Source organism: Triticum dicoccoides, chromosome 3A (assembly GCF_002162155.2).
Source record: "Triticum dicoccoides isolate Atlit2015 ecotype Zavitan chromosome 3A, WEW_v2.0, whole genome shotgun sequence".
In the NCBI taxonomy this organism is placed as follows: Eukaryota; Viridiplantae; Streptophyta; class Magnoliopsida; order Poales; family Poaceae; genus Triticum; species Triticum dicoccoides.
The window spans coordinates 232,655,230-232,675,893 of record NC_041384.1 but is presented as its reverse complement, the minus strand read 5'-3'; the positions used below and the strand labels follow the sequence as shown (position 1 = coordinate 232,675,893).

At 47.0% G+C, this 20,664-nt stretch overlaps 1 protein-coding gene across 1 annotated transcript; it reads right to left on the bottom strand.

Moving 5' to 3' along the window:
- Positions 1–5,704: 5,704 nt before the first annotated feature.
- Positions 5,705–19,264, bottom strand: LOC119267979 (ATP-dependent Clp protease proteolytic subunit-related protein 4, chloroplastic-like). The gene is made up of 7 exons (XM_037549448.1): positions 18,968–19,264; positions 18,672–18,875; positions 18,169–18,224; positions 8,941–9,067; positions 7,375–7,452; positions 6,031–6,144; positions 5,705–5,942 (listed from the first exon to the last, which is right to left on the bottom strand). The coding sequence occupies exons 1-7, from the start codon at positions 19,175–19,177 to the stop codon at positions 5,874–5,876; spliced, it is 858 nt and encodes a 285-aa protein (XP_037405345.1). The 5' UTR covers positions 19,178–19,264; the 3' UTR covers positions 5,705–5,873.
- Between the last annotated feature and the right edge of the window lie 1,400 nt (positions 19,265–20,664).

Here is a 20,664-nt window from a genome sequence, read left to right as displayed (position 1 = left end):
AATTGCTATGATTGGTTTAATTTGCTTGTGGTTATGTTGCTGTCCTTTGGTGCCCATCATATGAGCACGCACGTGGATCACACCATAGGGTTAGTTGTATGTTGATAGGACTATGTATTGGAGGGCAAGAGTGACAGAAGCTTCAACCTAGCATAGAAATTGATGCATGCGGGATTGAAGGGGTACCAATATATCTTAATGCTATAGTTGGGTTTTACCTTAATGAACGTTAGTAGTTGCGGATGCTTGCTAATAGTTCCAATCATAAGTGCATAGAATTCCAAGTCAGGGATGATATGCTAGCAGTGGCCTCTCCCACATAAAACTTGCTATCGGTCTAGTAAAGTAGTCAATTGCTTAGGGACAATTTCGCAACTCCTACCACCACTTTTCCACACTCGTTATACTAACTTTATTGCTTCTTTACCTAAAACGGCCCCTAGTTTTTATTTATGTGCTCTTTATATTCTTGCAAACCTATCCCATTACAGCTAAAAAGTACTTCTAGTTTCATACTTGTTCTAGGTAAAGCGAACGTTAAGCGTGCGTAGAGTTGTATCGGTGGTTGATAGAACTTGAGGGAATATTTGTTCTACCTTTAGCTCCTCGTTGGGTTCGACACTCTTACTTATCGAAAGAGGCTACAATTGATCCCCTATACTTGTGGGTTATCAGAGACGAGGGCCCATGGCTTCACGGCGGGCGACGGCGCGACGCCACCCTGCGAGGTCATCCGTGGCGCCATGAAAAGGTCGCGCGCAAGACCGGTGCTTGGAGGAGGTCCGCCGGCGGAGAAGCCGAAAGCTCAACCCCGCACTAGGGTTTGCGGCAGCGACAGCGGTGGAGGGGTTGCGGGTGTAGGGAGTGGTTAGGGGGATGTCGATGCGGCCTTCCATTGGTCGAATTTCGTCAGCGGCGGCGCGGGGCGGGGCGAAGGCAGGGCGGCCGGAGAGGTTCGCGGCAGTTGGTCACTCGCGCACGAATGTCCAGCGCGAGGGAGCGGGCGGACGAAATAAGCGGGGCGCTATGTCGTTTTCCTCCGTGTGATGAACCCATTATACCAGGCGCGCAAATGTTGTGCGGCTACTGAAGCGCCGATTACGACCCCACGCACGCAAAAACACTATTTTTTCCAGCGCGCGGCTAAGAGAGCGCGTTTGTTGGAGATGCTCTAATGTGCACCCCGGCGTTTTTTAGGGTATGCCTAGGCGTACCATAGCTTTTATAGAAGGCGGAAACTTAATTACAAGAACACTGTCACTCGCCGCGAACAACAAGGGTAGCATGAACACCACACCCCGACAAGTCCGAAGACATCCACCACACGACCAAACAAAAATTACAAAGCGAAAGAGTGTTGGGGAACATTGCATGGAAAACAAAGCAAAAATCTGCGCACACGCAAGATCTATCCATGGAGATGCATAGCTACGAGAGGGAAGAGTGTGTCTACATACGCTCGTAGACCGTCAAGCGGAAGCGTTTATCAATGTGGTTGATGTAGTCGTACACCTTCATGATCCGCCCGATCAAGTACCGAACGTACGACACCTCCGTGTTCAGCACACGTACAGCTCGATAATGTCCTCGCTTTCTTGATCCAGCAAGACGGGTGAAATAGTAGATGAGTTTCGGCAACACGGCGGTGTGGTGACGGTGGTGATGCAACTATCTCCGTAGGGCTTCGCCAAGCACTTCGAAAATATGACCGAGGATGAACTAGAGGGAGAGGGGCGCCACACACGGCTAGGGAATCATGGTGTGTGTTGCCCCTCTCCCTCCTCTCATATATATAGGTGGAGGGGAGGGGAGGCAGCCCTAGGGTGCCCCCAAAGGGGTCGGCGGCCAGCCCTAGTGGCCCGCCCTAGGTGCGCCCCCTTCCTTTCTTGGCGCTCGAGGAGAAGGCAGGAGGGGAGGCGCCCACCCCTTTCCTTTCTCTCATGTGGAGGGGAAGGCAGGATGGGCTAGCACTCCTCCCTTTCCTTCCCTAGGGTTGCCTTCCATGAGGAGGGGCGCGCCAGCCCTATGTGGGCTGGTGTGCTCTCCCTCGTTGGCCCAACAAGCCCAATAACTACTCGTGGCCTCTCAGAACCCCTTCCGGTACTCCGATAAGACTCTTGTGCATTCTGAAACCTTTTCGGAGATCAAATAGTATCGTCCTATGTATCAATCTTTACCTCCGGACCATTCTAGAGCTCCTCGACATGTCTGTGATCTCATCTGGGACTCCTAACAGCATTCGGTCATCAACTCACATAACTCATATAATACTATATCATCAATAAACATTAAACGTGCGGACCATATGGGTTCAAGAATGATGTAGACATGACCGAGACACCTCTCCGGTTAATAACCAATAGCAGGACCTAGATGTTTATATTGATTCCTACATATTCTACAAAGATCTTTATCGATCGGATGTGGAGTTTCTACACCCAGGAGCAAATGCTCCTGGTGTGAACAGTAAAATCAAATAAACTAAAAAACAATTCAAAAAATTCTGAAATTTTTTGTGCCATACTTTCACAAATGTTTGTTGTGCCTGCAAAATTTCATCGCAAAATCATATTGGTCGAAGGCGTGGTAAAAAAACAAAATCGATGCTCCGAAAATGTTACTTACAAAAGCATTTTGGAGCTCTGATTTTGTTTTTTTACAGGCCTTCCACCAATGTGATTTCGCGAGAAATTTTGCGTGCATGACAAACATTTATGAAAGTATGTCGCAAAATAATTTCAGAATTTTTTGAACATTTTTTCTATTTTTTTGATTTTACTATTCATACCAGGAGCATTTGCTCCTGGGTGTAGAAAGGTACTTCCGTTATCGATCGAACATTTATGACAACATACGTAATTCCCTTTGTCTGTCGGTATGTTACTTGCCTGAGATTCGATCGTCGGTATCTTCATACCTAGTTAAATCTCGTTACCGCAAGTCTCTTTACTCGTTCTGTAATACATCATCTCGTAACTAACTCCTTAATCACTTTCTTGCAAGTTTCTTGTGATGTGTATTACCGAGAGGGCCTAGAGATACCTCTCCGATACACTGAGCGACAAATCCCAATCTCGATCCATGCCAACTCAATAGACACTTTAGGAGATACCTGTAGAGCATCTTTATGATCACTCAGTTACATTGTGACATTTGATGGCACACAATGTATTCCTCTAGTATTCGGGAGTTGCATGATCTCATGGTCGAAGGAATATGTATTTGACATTAAGAAAGCAGTAGCAATAAAATGAACGATCATATGCTAAGCTAATGGATGAGTCTTGTCCATCACATCATTCTCCTAATGATGTGCCTCCGTTATCAAATGACAACTCATGTCTATGGCTAGGGAACCTTAACCATCTTTTGATCAACGAGCTAGTCTAGTAGAGACTCACTAGGGACTCTGTATTGTCTATATATTCACACATGTATTTACATTTCCAATCAATACAATTATATCATGAATAATAAACCTTTATCATGATTAAGGAAATATAATAATAACAACTCTATTATTGCCTTTAGGGCATATTTCCATCAGTCTCCCACTTGCACTAGAGTCAATAATCTAGTTCACATCGCCATGTGATTAACACCCATAGTTCACATCGCCATGTGACTAACACCCAAAGAGTTTACTAGTCAATAATCTAGTTCACATCGCTATGTGATTAATACCCAAAGAGTACTAAGGTGTGGTCATGTTTTGCTTGTGAGAGAGGTTTACCCAACGAGTCTGCAATATTCAGATCCATATGTATTTTGTAAATTTCTATGTTTACAATGCTCTGCATGGAGCTACTCTAACTAATTGCTCCCACTTTCAATACGTATCCAGATTAAGACTCAGAGTCATATGAATCGGTGTCAAAGCTTGCAACGATGTAACCCTTTACGACGAACTATTTATCACCTCCATAATCGAGAAACATTTCCCTAGTCCTCTTAGGTAACTAAGGATAATTTTGACCGCTGTCCAGTGATCCACTCCTGGATCACTATTGTACCCCCTTGCCAAACTCATGTCAAGTTACACAACAGATCTGGTACACAGCATGGCATACTTTATAGAAGCTATGGCTAAGGCATAGGGAATAACCTTCATTCTCTCTATATCATGATTAAGGAAATATAATAATAACAATTTTATTATTGCCTTTAGGGAATATTTCCATCAAAGAGTTTGTCCTAACTAACTGAAAACAACACCGCATCTCGACCAACGCCAGACACCTCCAGACACTACAATGTCTTTGGGCGCACTGAATGCCTGAGAGGAGGTGACAATTAAATGGTGGGACTTGATCGGATCCGAGAAACACAATGTCTTGGGCGCACTGGCGATGGTCGTACATAGCGTCGTCAAGGATCAAGAAAGGACCACGACGAACACCGGAGGAGAGCAACGAGGAACCAAAGACGTGCCTCCAAACACACTGCTCTCAACAAAGAAGCGACGTCGAGGACGCCGCCATCGTGTCGATCCAACCGAATTGAGGCTTTCGCCCGAGACACCCACCACTCCAACCGGGCGAGAAGAATGTCGAATCTACCTCGACAACAACTCTAGGGAGGGGTATGCCACCCACGGGCGGCATCGTAGTCGGCCCGACCAAAGCCGAGCAAGATTTTCATCCGAGCATCACACATTTCCACACCACGAAAGAATCAGCAAGCACCGTCCATGTGGCCTCACACCGTAGCTTCATGCCATGTAGCCGCCAGCCGAGGACCGCCGACAGACCGCGCGATAGAGAGAAACGCGGCCCAACCAACATCTCCAACATAGCCGAAGAACAATAGCCACCAACAATTCCAGCAAGGGCCAGGACCGCCCGCGGCGGTTGTCACCCACACTAAGGGACAACCTTGTGACGACCCAATACTTCTTGATGAACAACTCCCACGCCGACATCATTGAGAGAGCACCGCCACTTGCTACAGAACCCAGGAGAATTTTAGGGAGTATTAGAGAAGTTGGGAACCGGAGCAAAGTATAGATGCTCCGATGCCAAATTTGTCCGAGCGTAAATAAATTATGGTGGGAGCATGGATAGTTAGAGTAAAATTATGATGGTAGAGGTGAGAGCATGTTTCCCTTTATTTTTTTTAGACTAGTCACAATGAGAAGTAACCTAGACTAGTAACATTACATTTTACTAGACTATGTTACTACTTCCACAGTGGGTAGTAATATGTGTGTTGTCCTGTTATAGTTCATTTATTAGCCTATAGACTCATTTGTCTTGATATGTGTGATGTTACAATAACTAACTAAGTTACCACCATCACCTCTTTTATCATTAAATATGTGCCACATAAGCAAAATTATCTTAAAAAGTGTGACGTTACTTCCACTGTGATCAGCCTTACCAATGATGTGTCCCATCTAGTTGACATTTGGCATTGACTACATCGGAGAGAAAATGACAAGTTGGCACTAATGTTAAATGCTAATGATGTTGGCAAATTTGACATCGTAAACATTGTGGGTGGAAGCCATAATGCTCAGAGGCTCGGCTCGCTACAGTGGAGCTCAACGGCTTTTTCCATGTGGAATTTTTCATTGCCATATCATGCAAAGTTTTTGTCCTATGCTTAAGTTAAGCTCCCTGACGTGAATAGTTTTAATCGTAGCTACGCTTAATATGGGGAGGAGGGAGTAGAGAAACAAGACTGAAAGTAAAACCATTTGGAATCACAGCTCAAGGAACCAGATCGACCCAACCATAGAAACAAGAGCATTATTGAGCCACAAATCAAAACGGCAATCCCGTACCAGAATTCCCCAGCCTAACACTTCTGCATTGCATTTGCCTATCCAAAAATCTTGCTACAAAAATACGCCTACGTGTAACACCCCATTGTTAAATTAATTCTTTCTTGACTTCGGACACGAGGCCGGCGTCTGTTTGGCTTTTCACATTGTGCAGCACCTGTAGAATTGCAATGGCGTTTCACTGATGAGTTGCTCTTAAAACAGGTTCGTTTTGCTTGCAATGGGTGGGATTCGTGAGAACATACCTTGTCAATGATACCGTAATCCACTGCCTCGCTTGGGCTGAAGTATTTAGGCCGTCTGATGTCTCGAGCAATCTCTTCCATTGGTTTACCAATGTGTCTTGACAGCAGCTTAACCTGAACAGCATAAAGAAGAGTCAGAAAACTCATTATACCGAACCAATGGCCTCGAATAATTGAATCTCCCTTCAGCTCTCTCTTTGTGGTCAATTAGTGTGATCTATGTATCGTGGATGAAAACAGTGCAAACAAACATCTTCCAAATCACAAGGTTTTATCATCATTTCAGTACAAAATAGTAAGACCATATGAGGCCACACCATATTTCATGCAAAGCAACTACACCCTCTGTTTCTAAATATAAGACCTTTTAGAGTTTTCAATAGGGACTACATACGGATGTATAGCCATATTTTAGAGTGTAGATTCACTCATTTTGCTCCATATGTGGTCCATATTGAAATCTCTAAAAAGACTTATATTAGGAACAGAGGGAGTAGATTCTTGCCCACATCAGGTCAAGAAGCAATCATTATCCATAGGAAAATTTGGTTTCCAGTAAATTTGCATGTGACCATGCTTTTTTTTACATGGATCGCTGTTGGAATGACTAAATATTGAGATGTCATTATCATTTCCTAGTACAGAAAGCAAAAATATAACCATAAACTATGATACTTCTACATCCCTGTATGGGCAATATGCTTAATTTTCTTTTATTGAAAAATGCTTACTTATTCAGGATCCAGGGCCCTCTACACAAACAGGGATCCCCTATGACAGCAACCATTGTCCTCTCCCCAAAGCCATAAGCCTATATTTCCATACCATGTGGACACCCTAGAGATTTTTCTAAAATATATGCAGGTTGTACTGCTAATGAAAGATTATCAAATACTCCGCCTGTCCCATTAATGACCTTTTTTGACACAATCAGTGTCAAAAAAGGTCTTACATTATGAGACGGAGGGAGTATCTGAGAGCTCATTCAAGCCAGGAACTATGACTGAAGTTGATACAAGGAATGCTACACAGGGAACTAGTGCATACTTCATGTGCTGTGACCGTGGCAACGTTTGGAAATTGAATGAAGCATCTTCAATCTTCAAACCATGAAGACATTTACAAATAATAGAGCAGATGTTGTACAACAAAATCCTTACTGCCACTGCTATTGATTATCAAAAACCAAAGAATTGAAGAAAATAGGAGTCTAGAATTGCACAAGTTGGTATGAGCCCATGGTAACTAGAATAATATGAACATGTTAACAGTAAATAATGCTGAATTAGTTTGACTTCAAACTGAGGTTATCAGCTCTTTCTTTCCGGAAGAAGTGAAAAGTACCATTTCTATCTTCACATTTCGTATTTCCTTTCTTGCTATGTCAACATCTGTCGCCTGACCTTGAAATCGACCAATTGGCTGCACATTGCAGGTCAGAAGAGTAAGACAATCTAGCCTCATATTTATAAACAAGAATAAGGATCTTGTACACAGCTAAGTGTGTTAACAAAAGAAGTATCGGCGTGTTTTTTGGTGCCCAAGCAAACTAAACCAAGATTTTAACTATCGATTTTTTTTAGAGGAGCTATCGAAAATTTTGGTCGCACATGCATTGGAATGTCATGTGGTGGGCCTTGGAGAAACACAAAGTCCCAGCAAAGTACATTACCCTCATCAAGGACATGTACAATAATGTTGTGACAAGTGTTCGAACAAGTGATGTCGACACCGATGACTTCCCGATTAAGATAGGACTGCATCAGGGGTCAGCTTTGAGCCCTTATCTTTTTGCATTGGTGATGGATGAGGTCACAAGGGGTATACAAGGAGATATCCCATGGTGTATGCTCTTTGCGGATGATGTGGTGCTAGTTGACGATAGTCGGATGGGGGTAAATAGGAAGTTAGAGTTATGGAGACAAGCCTTGGAATCGAAAGGGTTTAGGCTTAGTAGAACTAAAACCGAGTACATGATGTGCGGTTTCAGTACTACTAGCTGTGAGGAGGAGGAGGTTAGCCTTGATGGCCAGGTGGTACCTCGGAAGGACACCTTTCGGTATTTGGGGTCAATGTTGCAGGATGATGGGGGTATTGATGAAGATGTGAACCATCGAATCAAAGCCGGATGGATGAAGTGGCGCCAAGCTTCTGGCATTCTTTGTGACAAGAGAGTGCCACAAAAGCTAAAAGGCAAGTTCTACAGGACGGCGGTTCGACCCGCAATGTTGTATGGCGCGGAGTGTTGGCCGACTAAAAGGCGACATGTTCAACAGTTAGGTGTGGCGGAGATGCGTATGTTGAGATGGATGTGTGGCCACACGAGGAAGGATCGAGTCCGGAATGATGATATACGAGATAGAGTTGGGGTAGCACCAATTGAGGAGAAGCTTGTCCAACATCGTTTGAGATGGTTTGGGCATATTCAGCGCAGGCCTCCAGAAGCTCCAGTGCATAGCGGACGGCTAAAGCGTGCGGAGAATGTCAAGAGAGGGCGGGGTCGACCGATTTTGACATGGGAGGAGTTCGTTAAGAGAGACCTGAAGGATTGGAGTATCGACAAAGAGCTAGCTATGGACAGGGGTGCGTGGAAGCTTGCTATCCATGTGCCAGAGCCATGAATTGGTTGCGAGATCTTATGGGTTTCACCTCTAGCCTACCCCAACTTATTTGGGACTAAAGGCTTTGTTGTTGTTGTTGTTGTTATGCATTGGAATTGGATGAAGGGGCATGTGCATTCCAACACGGCAAAAATGGCAATATCCATACCCTGTGTGCATATACTTACCACAATCTAAGAAGGATATAATACGATATTCTGCCTTCATCATCTAATTACTCATGTGCAGTATAACCATCTAAGATAGAAATTAATACGTTATCTCTATCATCAAAAGGAACAGAAATAACCTGCTTCATCATTATCGTCGATGATGGAAGTGCGGCACGGTTACCTTTAGCACCAGCAGCCAAGAGTAGAGCAGCTTCTCCCCATGCATTGCCAATACAGAGTGTGAAAATTGGAATTTTGACATACCTGCATTTGGTGAATACATATAAGACAGCATTGCAAAAGTATTGCTGGAATTGCTAGGATACATGCATTTTTTTCGAAAAGGAGGATGACCCCCGGCCTCTGCATCAAGACAATGCATGCAGCCATTTTATTAATTATTCACCAAGACCTTACAAAGTAATACATCAACAAGTCTAAAGCCACCATCTTGGCAACAACTGCCGCTACTCCTATCAACTGGATGAAGGGGTGCAGATTGTCAGGGCCGCCCAGACCTCATACCAAAGTCCAACATGTAAAGCCAGAGGCCTCAACCAAGCCGAATTGCTGGGTATGGGTCACACATTGGTCCGGCGCACTCTCAGCGAGCATCACATGCGCACACTGCAGAGACCGTCGCCGCCGTCTTTCACCAATCCATCTTCAGAGAAGATACTGACGCATCACCTTGCCAGGCCTGCCGACGACACCACCACAGCGCCAAACGACGCCACCTCCCTACGCGCGTCCATCATCACACATCCGTCGCCGAGACCCTGCTACGCCACGTAGTCGATGTGTCACATGAAACGCCGATCCACCGCGGAAACCAACCGCTGGTCCCTAGAGCCAATGTTGTAACGCCCCGAGACCATTGTGCCAGGTGTCTTCCAGTTATTCGCTGTTGTTGCCTTGTCATTCGCTTGCGTGTTGCATCTTGTCATGTCATCATGTGCTTTGCATCATCATGTTTTCAAAACTTACATTCGTCCGGATTCCCCAGTTCCGTCCGTTGTCCGTTCTGAGCCCAGACACACTTGCACGCGCCCGCGGCACGTCCGAAATAGTATTTTATAAGTGGCCGGAAAATGTTCTCGGAATGGGTTGAAAGTTGGCGTGCGGTGTTGTTTTGTTGCCGGCAGGCCGCCTGCCAAGTTTCATCGCATTTGGAGTCCGTTTGACGCCCCAACGGATAACTATAGCGGCATTATAGTCGGTCAAACGTCGGACGTTTTCGGTCTTCGAAAACAGTCGCCGAGCCTCTCCTCTTCTCTCTTCTCAGCCCTTTGCCTTCTGCACTACCTCTCACCGCCAGGCCCTACCTAACCTCTCTTGTCAGCCCGCGGACCTCCTCCCGCGCGCGTCCGAAATCTGTCCCGGACCCGACCCGGACAGTCGGTACCGCTGTGTCCGGATCAACCCCAAACATCTACAAAACGTCACCGTTTTCTCATTTGGACTCCCTAAGCTTTTATTTCGCGACCATCCGATTCCGATCAGAGGGACCGAGGTAGCCCCTAACCTAATCTGTGATGTATATATAGTCCACCCTTAGTCATTTTGGACAAACCCTAAAATATAGGGACTTTGTCCCGTCGAGCCGCCACCACCTACCGCATCTACCTCGGGATCCCCTTCTCCTCATTTTTCCTCCACCCACCAACGGGAGCCCGAGCCCCTTCTCCCAGACCCCGAGCACTCGATCCACCTCGCCGTTGCCTCCTCCAAATTCGATCGGGAGAGGAGATCCCGATCTGAAGCTTCCTTGCGCCCGTGCCGAGGCCTTGCCTCTTCCTCCTCTGCCCGACACCCACCGTCCTCGCAGCCTCCCGTTGCCGCGACCCCGTTCGCCTCGTCGGGCCGAAGCTCGCCGTCGCCGGCGACAGCAACATCGTCGTCGCCGCTCCTCCTCCGCAACCTCGAGCTCCCTGCCTCCTCGCGCCTTCCTTCCCTGCTCCCAAAGTCAGCCACGAGCGAGCGCCCGAGCCCCTGTCGAGCTCTTCCTCTGCTCGCGCAGCAGCATCTCGTCTTCGTCACCATGTGCCGCTGTCCAGGCCAGTCCCGTCGCCCCCGCATTCTTCTTTTCTCCCGTGCTCCTACCTCGTCTCACCTCAGTCTCCCTCACTCTGTTTTGGACCAGGGGCCCCGCGCCATGGAGCTCCATGTCCACCGGCTCGCCTCCGCTTTGATCCGGCAGGGAACGAGACCCCGGCGATCTCCCGCGGCCGGATCCAGCCACCCCGACGCCCTGTGCCCTCGGGCCCCGCCGGACCTCCTTCTTCCGTGCCATGTCTCGCCGACACCATGCCTCACCTTCGCCTCGGAAACGCAGCAGTTCCGCCGTTGACCGAGCCACTCGCCCGCGCAAGGCCTGCTCTGCTCCCGCCAGCGACCTGCAGCCCAACCCCGCCTCAAGCGGCGCCGCCTTCACAGGACGACCGCGCCAAGTACAGCGCCACCTCGCCCCGCGGCGTCGACCTGCTGCTAGCGCCCCTGTCGAGCCTCTCTGCTTCGCCCGCTCGCTCCCCGCGTTGACCCGTTCCAGTGCCAGCAAGAACAAGCGCCAAGGCCCAGCGTGCCCTGCCAGGCCGGCCTGCTTCCCCTTCGAACTGGGCCTGGCCCATGGGTGAGGCCGCCCCCCCCCCCCCGACGAGCGCCCTCCTTTTTTTTCTCCGTTGGGCCAGCCAGTTTTGGCCCATATCATTTTTTTCCCTGCCTGCGATTTTAGCCTTTATTCCAGAGACGACTGTTTTACAGAAACCCTCCTGTTCATGCATATTTTATCTCCCAAACGGTGCATCATATTAAAACAAGTTATATATGAAAAATGCTTAGAATTATGTGTAGTTTAATAATATGCCACTTTCATCTATGTTTAAAATGCTTAAAATGTTGTTTGTTTAAATTTTGCCCTTGCCATGCTAAAATGCTTTTTTTCTTAACTAAATAACCGTAACTCGGTTTGTAACAAACTTTATATGTAAATGGGGTGGAAAAATGCATAGTTTAACATGGTGGCCTCACTTTGCATGTTTAACAACCCTAAAATTGTGTTTAGGGCAGAACAGTACCAAACCTAATATATGCATATGAGGAGTTTCCGGACTTGTTGTTTTGTTGTTCCAGCCTCATTTAAACTTGCCTAGATTAGATAGTTTCATCATGCTTCACCTCTTGCCATGCTAACAACATTTAACCTTGTTGGGTACATAAACAAGATCGAACTAAATAAGTCACGTGGTGTTTCGTCAATATGCAACGGAGCTCCACTTAATTTGTAGGGTTGTTTGTGCATTTTGCCATGCCATGCCTCTTTAAACCGGACATGCATCATACTTGTTTGCGCATCGTGCCATGCTTATGTGATGTTTGTTTACTATGTGTTTGCTTTCTTTCCGGTGTACTTCTTCTCGGTAATCCGGTAACGTCGTGTGTGTGAGGATCCGTTCGACTACGTCCGTTTGTCTTCTTCATGGACTCGTCCTTCTTCCTTGCGGGATCTCAGGCAAGATGACCATACCCTCGAAATCACTTCTATCTTTGCTTGCTAGATGCTCGCTCTTTTGCTATGCCTATGTTGCGATACCTACCACTTGCTTATCATGCCTCCCATATTGTTAAGTCAAGCCTCTAACACACTTTGTCCTAGCAAACCGTTCTTTGGCTATGTTACCGCCTTACTCAGCCCCTCTTATAGCGTTGTTAGTTGCAGATGAAGATTGGAGCTTGTTCCATGTTTGAAACATGGTTATTTTGTTGGGATATCACAATATCTCTTATTTAATTAATGCATCTATATACTTGGTAAAGGGTGAAAGGCTCGGCCTTATGCCTGGTGTTCTGTTCCACTCTTGCCGCCCTAGTTTCCGTCATATCGGTGTTATGTTCCGGATTTTGCGTTCCTTACACGGTTGGGTTATAATGGAAACCCCCTGACAGTTCGCTTTGAATAAAACTCCTCCAGCAAGGCCCAACCTTGGTTTTACCATTCGCCACCTAGCCTCTTTTTTCCTTGGGTTAGGCCAGCCCAAGGGTCATCTTTATTTTAACCCCCCTGGGCCGGTGCTTGTCTAAGTGTTGGTCCAAACTAGAGCCCCTTGCAGCGCCACCTCGGGGAAACTCGAGGGCTGGTTTTAGTTGTACGGATTGCTTATCCGGTGTTGCCCTGAGAACGAGATATGTGCAGCTCCTATCGGGATGTCGGCGCATCGGGTGGTCTTGCTGGACTTATTTTACCATTGTCGAGGATGTCTTGTAACCGGGATGCCGAGTCTGATCGGATTGTCTTGGGAGAAGGAATATCCTTCGTTGACCGTGAGAGCTTGTGATGGGCTAAGTTGGGACACCCCTGCAGGGATTTGAACTTTCGAAAGTCGTGCCCGCGGTTATGGGCAGATGGGAATTTGTTAATGTCCGATTGTAGAAAACCTGAAGTTGATCTTAATTAAAATACATCAACCGCGTGTGTTACCGTGATGGTCTCTTCTCGGCGGAGTCCGGAAAGTGAACACGGTGTTGGAGTTATGCTTGACGTAGGTTGCTCTAGGATCACTTTTTGATCATAGATTCTCGACCGTGCTTTTGCCTTCTCTTCTCGCTCTCATTTGTGTATGTTAGCCACCATATATGCTAGCCGCTTGCTGCAGCTCCACATCATACCTTTTACCCTACCTATAAGCTTAAATAGTCTTGATCGCGAGGGTGTGAGATTGCTGAGTCCCCGTGACTCACAGATACTTCCAAAACCAGTTTGCAGGTGCCGATGATACCGTGCAGATGACGCAACCAAGCTCAAGGAGGAGCTCGATGAAGATCTTATCCTTTGTGTTGTTTCGGTCTAGTTGATCAGTAGTGGAGCCCAGTTGGGGTCGATCGGGGATCGGTGTAGCATTTGGGGTAGTCTTCTTTTATTTTGGTTCCGTAGTCAGACCTTGTGTGTATCTGGATGATGTAATGTTATATTCATGTATTGTGTGAAGTGGCGATTGTAAGTCAACTATGTATCTCTTTCCCTTATGTATTACATGGGTTGTGTGAAGATTACCTCACTTGCGACATTGTTTTCAATGCGGTTATGCCTCTAAGTCGTGCTTCGACACGTGGGAGATATAGCCACATCGAGGGCGTTATAAATGCACACCTCCAAGAATGATGCCCCAAGGGGGGAACGACACAAAAGTGCCGCCGTCATCCGATCAACTGATCTAGGATTTCCCCCGGAGGTAGCGGATAGAGGTGTGGAGCATCTCCACGGCAATGCCTTCAACAAGGGGACGACACAGAAGAGTGCCTCCATCGCCGGCCTTGGCAACTACTCGAGAGCAGGGTTTTCACCCAGATCTGCTCAACGAACATCCAGCCTGCATCATGTGCATGGAACCGCCACCGCGCAGCGAGCAGGCCACTCCGACCAGATCAGATCTGACCGGAGGACAGACCACGCCTGCAGCCGGCCCATCCTCCACGCCGCCACCACCGGACAGGAAGGCCTCACCAAGGAGCCACCGCCCCGGATACATGGATCGCGGCCGCTATACCAACGCCGAGGAGCCGGAGAAGGGCCCCGCCGCCGCCTTCCCCAGAGACATCCGGACTTTGCCGGAGGGTGCCTCAGGCGGCGACGAGGGGAGGAAGATGTGGCTGGGGAGGAAGGTGCGGCGGAGGCGGTGTCAGCCGAGGAGGGATCTGGTGGCGGTGTTGGGTGGCGGCGGCGGCGCTAGATGAGTCCTAGGTCACGAGGTCTAGTCCCCTGTCCTCGGTAGCTGTCTTGAATACTCTACTTAATTGCCGAAATTGAGAATACGATCAAGAGCTTAGGCGCAGCTCTAGGATACACGCATATCTTTAGACATGATTAAGAACTGAGAATATCTTTTTGGATGAGGGAGTAAGGTATTGACAATGGCTCTTAAAATAACAGAATTTTTAATAAACAGTTCGCAGTAGTTGTGTCCCACTACTCACTTCTGCCATTAGAAGTTACAACTACTCAAAAATGCCATCATTCCATGAGATGCTTGCTCAAAAATGCCATTAGGCACATAAAAAATGCCATCATTCCATCATATGTCTGCTCAAAAATGTCATTGGGCACCGTTACGGTCAAACCCGTTGACCATGTTATATGACCAAAATACCCCTAGACCCACATGTCAGCTCTCTCTATCTCATAATGATAAGTGTGGCCTCCACTTGTCAGGAGTAAGCAAGCGAATAATTTTACAGGAAAATAAGAACATTGTTGGGGATCGAGTGGGACCCACACTTTACCGTAGTGAGATAGAGGGAGAGCTAACATGGGGGTCCATTGGTATTTTAGTCATATAACATGGTAAACGGGCTTTGAGCTGACAGTAGTGGTGTAGTGACACTTTTGAGCATGTGCCTCAATGGCATTTTTGAGCAGTCGAAACTCCTAGTGGCAATACTGAGTAGTGGGACACAATTAGTGGCATAATTGATAAAGAACCTTTCTACATAAGCTGTTTCCAGGACTCGAACCCGTGACTTCATGGTCACAAGGCAACAGCCTTTACCGTTGCGCCAAGGCAACTTTCCTAACTTCGACTAACAAAATATGTAAATTATTGATATTGTCAATATGAAAATAGTAGCAGTAGATTCACCATATTGAATTTCCAACACAAAAAATAACCATATTAAATGTGTATGTGATAATATTCCTATAGCCTTTTAGAAATATTTCCATATAAATCAGTCGCCAAGGATGCATCTTGGAGGCCGTCGTGTGTCCAAATCTTTATATATTTGTGATGCAGGGGAGTGTTGGCAACTTGGCATAGCTTTGGCATGCACAGAGCCACAGATCATAACGATAGCTGAATATGTATGCATAGTTTGTCCCAAACAATTACCCTATATTAATAATCATGCAAAATGGGAGAAGTGAGCTAGCATTTGGCCAAGAAAGATAATGTTGGTCCATAACACAGTTCAAGTGTATCAGAGGAGAATTGGGTGCAAGTGATGAGTTAGAAACAGGGAGTTGGGGCTTGTGACTCGGTTAAGGTCTTATGGGAGAGATAGTGTGATCAGTCAGGAGGGAGCATCAAGTGCCGTTTTATCCTCTTCTATGTCAACTCTAGGCTCTTGCACACTAGGGGTCAAGGTTACATTATTTGGGGCTTGTTCCCAGACACCAGTGACCACCAGTCCTCCACATCAAACAACCCTGCAGAGAAAGAAGGGGCAGCCCGGTGCACGTTGCTCCCGCTTGCGCAGGGTTTGGGGAAGGGTCCGACCACTTTGGGTCTATAGTACGCAGCCTTTCCCCACATTTCTGCAAGAGGCTGTTTCCAGGACTTGAACCCGTGACCTCATGGTCACAAGGCGACAGCTTTACCGCTGCGCCAAGGCTCCCCTTCTAACAACCCTGCGGAGAACATGGGCAGAAATATGGAAGTGATGAAGATGAGGGTAAACTATGTGGGAAATAATAATAACGCTCTTCTACACTATGTTTTAACACTCCTACAAAATGTTTTTCATTAATACTCCCTCCGTTCCAAAATATAGCGCGCCCACGCTTTTCGAGGTTCAACTTTGACCATAAATTTAACCCATGAGATCGACTGCGGCGGGATCAAAAATTATATAATTAAAAACTTTTTTTGAATACGAATTCATTTGTATAATTTTTTCGCCCGCCGCAGTCGGTCTTGTTGATTAAATTAATGGTCAAAGTTGAAGCACGGAAACCGAGGACGCGCTATATTTTGGAACGGAGGGAGTAGTAAAAAGGATATTTGTGAGTAAACCGAGCCAGACGCAGTTGTCGTTCCCCCACTGGCTCGAAAAAAGGGGACGAGTTGGAGAAATATTATTGTCGTTTGATGAAGGTTTGAATACAACAAATCTGCATGTGTTCACATCTGATATCATTTATTGCACGACACAGCGTAGAAATAGTCCACCTGACTAATGGTTATGAAGGCAAAGGCAAGATTGCTCTAGACTTCTTCTACAGTAACAGTAAGCTCATATTTATTGCACGACACAGCGTAGAAATAGTCCACCTGACTAATGGTTATGAAGGCAAAGGCAAGATTGCTCTAGACTTCTTCTACAGTAACAGTAAGCTCATATTTGTGACCACCAATAATTCTATATGTAACTTAAAGGGCGATGATTCCACATTTTACCAACAAAATGCAATTAATGAGGTCCTGCAGTATTCATACCTTCAGCATGTCAAAAACAATATTGCACATTTCATATGAAGAAAGAACTAGCAGCTAGTATAGAAGTCATGATCGGTTAAAAATGAGTAAATTGCACAAAACCACCACTTTGAAGGCTAGGTTTGCGAAAAACACTACAATACATTTTTTTTGCAAAAAACACCATGTCTACGGTAATCTTTTTGCCAAAAACACTGATCGGCGGATCTTGCTCAGTTAAGTGAGTTTATGACAAATGGGGCCCGCCAGTCAGGCCGACATGGCACAGCCTAAGTAACGGCGACATTGGCTAACGTTATCATCATGTGTGGCCCCGTGGGGTCCACTTGTCATTGAAACAAAAAGAAAACTGATTCGTCAACCTCCCGTCGCGCTCGCTCCTGCCGCGCACGCTGCTCGCCCGGGCCGCCGCGCACGCTGCTCGCCGCGGCCGCCGTGCCTCGCTGCTCGCCACGGCCGCCGCGCCTCGCTGCTCGCCGCCGCCGCCGCGCCTCGCTGCTGCCGCGCCCGCTGCTCGCCGCCGCCGCCGCACCCGCTGCGCCCCGCTGCCTGCTCGCCGCGCCGCTGCATGCTCGCTGTTCGCCGCAACCGCCGCGCCCGCTGCTCACTGCCGCGGCCCGTCCCAACCCCGACCGAGGTCGCCCGTCCTGCCCCCAGACGAGGCAGAGCCCGCCATAGTCGTTGCACGCAAATTGTTCGATGGAATGCCCAGGAGAGGCTTGTTAGGCTGACAAGCAGGCCCCATGTCCAGCAAACGTTTTCATGTAACGGTGTGAGAAATTGGTGCCACGTCAGCCTGACTGGCGGGCCCCATTTGTCATGAACTCACTTAACTGAGCAAGATCCGCCGATCAGTGTTTTTTGCAAAAAGATTACCATAGACATGGTGTTTTTTGCAAAAAAAAAATTGTATTGTAGTGTTTTTCGCAAACCTAGCCTTCAAAGTGGTGGTTTTGTGCAATTTACTCGTTAAAAATGCACAAAATAACGGCAAGGGGGATGTAATCTAGAGGAATTAGTTACAGAAAAAGGTACTCTCTCCGATCCAAAATAAGTGTCATGGTTTTAGTTCAAACGAAAACCAAGACACTTATTTTGGAACAAAGGGAGCACATGCGTAAAAAGAGGTGAGCATGGGGAAAAACGTAGGCAGGAATTGACCTCATAGCATCATATACAGCAAAAGCTTCCGTCTCGTAACCCAATTTCTCGCCATTCTAAACAAGGAGATAAATGTATTAGTGCAATCTGAAGACCTAAAATAGAACAAAATTCTGGTAGTACATTGAAGATTATCGAGTTGTTACAGATAATGTGCTGCAAGAAAAAAGAGAACTTAACAAACTGTAGGTGAAAGATATAAGCAAATTTTCATTTTTTAGATCATTATAACTTCCGAAGTCTGACCTCTCTATGATCATTTTCAACAAAATATGCATAACTGCATGCTATCTGAATCATCCAACGACTAGTAAAAGAAGTTGAACGGGTTAACATATTATGCTAATCGGGTATTAAAGATCGACATACTCCACAGGCTACCCTCAATTGAGGTGCATTTCATACCTAAGCATTAACTATCAAGGCTAGAAGGAGGTTTTGGAGACACGCTCATTTCTGTAGCAACAATCATATGTAGCAATAGGTGGAGCAGAAGCACCGACCTTGGTAGTGCCGGTGGAGTTGATGTACATGTAGATGGGCTTCTCCGCGTCCTCGTACTGAAGGTAGAGGAACTCGGCGAGCATGAGCTCCGTCACCGACGGCACGAGGCACATCCCCAGGTACACGATCCTGTTCTTGTAAAGGAACGAGGCCAAATCCGGCGGCGGCTGCTCAAACGCTGTTCCCCTCAGGAACGGGATAACCTGCCAAGCAAGAAGACGGCAATCAGTTTACCCAGCTGGATGAGCCATGGTGCAGATTCAGCCAGGAAGCAGCGATGTGCAGCTCCTCGTACCATCGCGACGACATCCCTGGTGCCGCGGCCACCGGCGGGGTCCGGGTGGGGGGTCAGGAAGCGCTGCTTGGGGGTGGCGGCGACGAAGGCGGGGGAGGCAGCGAGCGCGCGCGGACGGGCCGCGAGGCGGAGGTGGGGGGAGGGGGAGGAGGGGAGGGCGGTGGGAGGGGAGAACAGGGCGCGGGCGTCGAGGGCGGCGACCGCCTCCATGGCGTGGCAGTTTGGGGGAGCGAGCTGAGCTGAGCTGAGGAGGAGCGGATAAGCCCCGGCGGTCGGGGGTTTGTGGTTCGGGCCGACGGCTACACTGGGCATGAAGAAAATCGGCTATTTGCCACTTTGAACACGCGGCTTCGCAAAAATGTCATTGTTTTTTTAAAGTACATCAATGACTTATCATATTTTTATAAAAGATAAAATATATGTACAAGAAGTCTGTTCTAATGCGAAAAAAAGTCAAACGCGAATACACACCGACACGTAGGAGTCTATAAGCTAACTTCTCACAAAACGGTGTATCATGCCATTTCTGTTGCCACTTTTAATATGGGCTTTGCGAATAAAGTACCAATGTCATTTCCTCCTTTTTATTTATTTTTATTTTATTTTTTATTTACACACACATGAAAGGACTAGACTACTCCTGGCTTGTCCAACTTTATCTATTTCCGTTGCTTGGTGTGGTAGAAATGCTTCGAAGCAGGCTCTCGCCACCATAGCTCGTCCACGCCTTCGCGCGCCTTCGAAGCTCGCCATTGCTTGCTCGCTCACGCTTGCGTCCCGCCAAAACTCTTCTTTGCCTCCCCATCACGGTAGCGTGTTGTCGCAGCACAACCACACTTGCGCCTGCCGTCGCAGCTCGCCCACGCCTAAGCTCACCGATGTAGCTCTCAAGCGACGTGTTAGAGGAGTGGCGGAGGCGACGACCAACAGCAACACCAGTGTCCAGTGGCACGACGGGCGGCGGCAGCTGAACCCTTTTGAAGGTTCTTGGGGGAAGGAGGAGAAGACGTTTAGATGTGTGTTGGTGCTGAAGATGGATTGCAATCCACACTTGTTCACGGATTGCAATTTTGGCAATTACATCAAGATTAGAAGTCATGTTTAATTCCACATCCAGTATAAGTTTGCTGGATTCGCGGTAGCTTATTTCAACACTAAGGAAATGGAGTTAGCTGGAAGTGGCAAAAACCATTATTATCACACCTCCAAAATAAATTACTACAACAAACAGGAATGAAGAGTAAACGTTCATTGACTCATTTTCATATGGAATATGCAGGGGAATGAAGGAATACTTTGTCACTATTTTAGATCTTCCAACCCGATTACTTCATGCTGCATAAACAGTGGATATTGTCTTAATACAATTAAGTAGCAGCTCATAATTATTTTCTAGTTTTCTAAGATTCCTTGCACCAGACCAAGCTCACATGTAGAGTTGAAAGGATTGATACGGTCGACTAAAGGGGGTGAATAGGAGACTATAAATTTTAATTTTTCTTGTCAGTTTCAAGGTTTAGCGGATAATTAAGGTTCACTAAATATGCAACTAGGTGGTCACAACCTATATGACAAGCAGGCTTAAAGCTAAATATGCTAGGCAACAAACTAATTAGCAAGCCAACAAGCAAACAAAGCAAAGTAAAGTGCCGGAAATGATTAACCACAAGTGAGACGAGGACGTGGATTTTATCCCA

Bases quoted from the DNA above. Each gene is read 5' to 3' on its own strand.
- LOC119267979 (XM_037549448.1), bottom strand. From the start codon at position 19,177: ATGGAGGCGGTCGCCGCCCTCGACGCCCGCGCCCTGTTCTCCCCTCCC. The intron at 18,876-18,967 runs GTACGAGGAGCT...CTTGCTTGGCAG, and splicing joins CCAGGGATGTCGTCGCGATG to GTTATCCCGTTCCTGAGGGG. The intron at 18,225-18,671 runs GTCGGTGCTTCT...CTCCTTGTTTAG, and splicing joins ACTCCACCGGCACTACCAAG to AATGGCGAGAAATTGGGTTA.